Source organism: Vigna unguiculata, chromosome 7, assembly GCF_004118075.2.
Source record: "Vigna unguiculata cultivar IT97K-499-35 chromosome 7, ASM411807v1, whole genome shotgun sequence".
NCBI classification, from domain to species: Eukaryota; Viridiplantae; Streptophyta; class Magnoliopsida; order Fabales; family Fabaceae; genus Vigna; species Vigna unguiculata.
Genome location: NC_040285.1, coordinates 32,695,473 through 32,699,639, shown reverse-complemented (window position 1 = coordinate 32,699,639; position 4,167 = coordinate 32,695,473). Strand labels below are relative to the sequence as shown.

The 4,167-nt window shown below is 33.9% G+C and overlaps 1 protein-coding gene across 1 annotated transcript; it reads left to right on the top strand.

The window, feature by feature from the left end:
- Positions 1-3,616, top strand: LOC114189922 (splicing factor 3B subunit 4). The gene is made up of 4 exons (XM_028078649.1): positions 1-336; positions 1,807-2,018; positions 2,664-2,841; positions 2,977-3,616. Exons 1-4 carry the CDS (start codon positions 303-305, stop codon positions 3,132-3,134), a joined length of 582 nt encoding a protein of 193 aa, XP_027934450.1. The 5' UTR covers positions 1-302; the 3' UTR covers positions 3,135-3,616.
- The last annotated feature ends 551 nt before the right edge of the window (positions 3,617-4,167 follow it).

Here is a 4,167-nt window from a genome sequence, read left to right as displayed (position 1 = left end):
GATTGAATAATATATTTTAGATAATTGTGCATATCACCCAATTTACCATTTTAATAAATCTGAAATTATTATCTTAGATTATTGAATAATTTCTGGCATGGGCTTCACCAATTCACCACCAATTTTGAGATAAGTGTTTTTATTTGCTCTAATCCCTTCTCTCTTCAACTACCCGTGCTTGCTGTAGTCAGAGCACAAACCTTTCTCTCTTTCTCGTTAACTTGATCTTCCTCCCCGGAAGTTGAAGAAGACTTTCTGCACCGTCCTCTGGGGATTGAACTTCGTCAGATCCAGATACGACTATGTCTGGCAACTCCAATTGCAGTGTTTACATAGGTAAACTCACTTTTTTTTACTTTCAGTCTCTTTAGAGTTTTGTACAGTTTTTTTGTCTATTCAATATTGTTACATAGTTATGTGTTTTCTCTGAAATATTCAATTAGATGACCTGAATTTAAACATTTTAAGGAGGCATTCGCCAACTAAGAGAGATAAATTAGGGTTTTAGCATGTGATTCTCAGTGTCTGTATTTTGTGTGTGATGTTTATAGCTTATGCATGTCATAGAAAGGTCTACTTCAGTTTGTCGCGAATTAACATGTCAAATGTCAACTTTAGTGGAATTGTGAGTGGTTTAGAATTTCGTTTAGGGTATCTTTAATTTTTTATTTTTTCAAAATCTTTTGTTTTGCTTTCTCCTGCTTTCCTCGGTCTGTGTTTTTGGGTAGCATGTTACAACTTGTACTGCTGATTGTAGTCACCATTGAAGATTTTCTGTTACCTTAACTGGAGTAAAGCAATTTTCTTCGTTTGTAGTTTGGGAAGAGTATTGAATGTATTAGGAGCATTGCAGAACATATTTGCCGTTTTCAATATCTTTCACATGTGTTTGAAACAAAGTGGTTGATACGTATGATGTGTTCTTAACTTGTTTGAAACAAAGGTTATGTTTAAATTTTGTGAGAAATAGAGTGAATTGTGATACTTTGTATGGTGATATGTTTTTGAAGGGGGAGAAGTTGAAGATTAAGTTGATTCATCACATTTTCTGTATGCTATATTATTTTAGAGAACATGTACTGATAGGATTTTTTGTTGTGGTAGAAGATTTTGTTGGAAGGAAAGTCAAGGAGTGTACATAGGAAGGAAAAGAAAGACCTTAGACTAATTTATAGGGATAATTAACTAAGGAAATAAAGGGAATCGAACAATATCATCAGTTAAAAATATTACTATACTTATTCTAAATCTACCGATGTGACTACACTGTAGAATGTAGAAATTAACTAATGATATGGCCCAAAGCATACCTGCGAGTTCAGGTACTCCCTTGAAAGCTTGAACATTTCTTTCTAGCTACTGGGGACATCATACACCAACAAATAAAGCATTCTACCAATAGCTTTTATTCTAATTGAATATAAAACTTAAATTGAAGAGGAAAGAAGGAAAGTACTACATGATAATCTCTTTTTTGTGGAAGGTTTAATTGATAGAAGTTATTCTTTGATAAATGTGCGTAGTAATATTAACATGATCTGATGTTTCACTACTACCATGGTAGATTGTATTTCATTTTACTCTCAGTTGTCTTTACAGCCTAAAGTTGTACTTTTACTTGTCTATCCAAACTGGCATTTATGTTATTATTATCAGGGGATTCTTTAACTGGATTTCAATTCGGTTGATTTAGATGTTTATTATTTTTGTAAATATAAGTTTTTAATTGCTTCTGGATAACTGGATTTATGCACAAGTATATAGATAATAGCAGGGTGCTGATTTGGTTACTTCTATTTGACTCAGGCAATCTAGATGAGAGGGTGACAGAGAGGGTCTTGTATGATATATTAATCCAAGCAGGACGAGTGGTAGATTTGCACATTCCTAAAGATAAGGAAACTGAGAAACCGAAAGGCTATGCCTTTGCAGAATATGAAACTGAGGAGAGTGCAGACTATGCTGTCCGACTTTTCTCGGGCCTTGTGACTCTCTATAACAGAACACTCAAGTTTGCAGTATGTTCTCAACATCTTTGCTTTCAGCCTGTTAAGAACTATTTATGTTTTAGTCTTAATTTTAAATTGTTAATTGAAAATTTAGCATTGAGTGGAAGTTTGCAAAATATGCAGCCTTGTAGTATTTGGCTGTAACTGGGTTTATAGGATCATGGATGCACCTCTTTTAACTTTTTGGGTGTATTTGGTAGATGTGTTTGAATGGTATGGAAACATGGATTTATTCTGTGTTTTGTTCTTTCAAAATAACATAGGAAATTGTGTGTACATTCATTCTAAGCTTTATGGGCAATAGACGCCATCAACTTAATTTCCTTTCCGTTGGTCCCTTATTTCTACATTTTGTTACAGTAGGTCTTTTGGTTAAATGGATGCCCTCTTTAGGTTAAATGGATGCTCTAACCATTAAATCTCTACCATATCTTATTTTTTGTTCGCGTGCATTTTTTTCCTGGTTCTTTTTTATTTTCAAACATTTCTTCGCACAAGCTTCCATGGCTCTTTTTACTGATTAATGAAATATTCCAATTTTTTCAGAGTTTGGATGTTTTCCTTGCACATTTCATGTTTTTGTTTTCTTTTACCCGTAAATTTTGTCCTGGTATTTAGCTTTGTTTATGACATGCACTGTCCGCCTATAAACAGATATCTGGTAGAGACAAAACTACCCTTAATGGCTCTACAGCAACTACCCCCACATCAAATTCTTCTCAAAGACCAAGGCCACATGCAGCCCCAATAAATAATTCAGAAAATTTTCAGCACCCTGCCAGGCTATCAACTTCTGACCGATATTCAGATTATGCAGTAAATTATTCCCAAGGTAGTGTATTGTAGTCTTACTAACCTGCTAAAAAAATTTCACGCCTAGATTGATATTTTACTGACAGTAGAAGAATGTTACTAAAACATAACTTTTGCTGAGCAATTTTGTTTTTTGTTTTAATTCCAATGCCAGTTCCTCCTATTCGTGTAACTAGTGGGAATGGATCTCACTATAGTGGCAACAATTATGAATACAGCAGGAGAGCTTTTGGGGCAACATTGGATAGCATTAGCCGTAATAGGTCACGCCGCTTTGATAGAAGTAGCCCAATCTCTTACCCATATTACTAAATATTTCCGAAGATCAGTGAAGTGACAGACTAATCTTTGATTAAATATTAGTCATAAGCGATAATAGAATGTAAATGGGAAATATTCAATATTTAGTAGAATAGATATGCTTCAAAAAATGCCATTGTTGTACGTATACCTATTTATTTCACTCTCAAGGTGGGTTGGTGCTTGTGAACTTAATGTTTGTAGTTTTCTCAGTAGTGAGGAAATATTTAGTTCTGTAGGTTGAACTCAAATCAACTAGTGCTATCTTTTCGCTTGCATTTCTTTCAGCTTTGGTTGTAGTGTGATGTGGTTTGTAACATTTCATCATCTAAATTTCTGTATTGATTGTTTCCTTACGAATAGAAGCAAACTGTTACTTGGTTTTCCTTTATGCCAATGAAATTTGTAATTTTGTTCGTATGTAAGCTACGCAGATTGACACAACACGGAAACTAAAAAACTTTCCGTGATGGAACACTATTTTCATTTTGGAATGTTTTTACTCACTTGGGATCTAGTATTATGGTTTGTTACGTTTTTACTCTTTTAAATTGTGGGATTCTTGAAGGGAATCAATTTTGATTTGTATGTTCTTGGGTGCTCACATTGTTTTGCCATGCTGAGAAGGTCCACTGCACCACGACTATTGGCTCATTAGTGCCAGTAACTTTATTTTACTTTCTTCATTGCATTAGAAATGAGGATTTCAACCCAAAAAAGTTGCAAGGTGCCTTTGTTCTCTTACCTGATTTATGCTAAAAGAAGGAAAGGGTCGTTGTGTATTTCTGTCCCATGAGTGAGTTTTATTTGAACTCCCACATTCCTATGGTGCACATCTCATTTGCAGTTTGATTACAAAATTATGCATTATCTGATTTGTTTCTTTTGCAGAGTAAATATGAATGGCAGAAGAAACAATTTAGCTTCAGAATTTTACCCCAAAGAAAGCGCGGAAAGATATGTTTAGCTTGAGAAAATATTCTTTTATCCTTTTGTTAATATTTGTTAAAATGTTGTTTTATTGCTTTAATTTTTTAATTTTTAA

Excerpts from the sequence above, each read along its gene's own strand:
- LOC114189922 (XM_028078649.1), top strand. The coding sequence starts at position 303 with ATGTCTGGCAACTCCAATTGCAGTGTTTACATAG. Across the intron at positions 337-1,806 it reads CAATTGCAGTGTTTACATAG|GCAATCTAGATGAGAGGGTG; the intron begins GTAAACTCACTT and ends TATTTGACTCAG. Across the intron at positions 2,019-2,663 it reads ACAGAACACTCAAGTTTGCA|ATATCTGGTAGAGACAAAAC; the intron begins GTATGTTCTCAA and ends GCCTATAAACAG.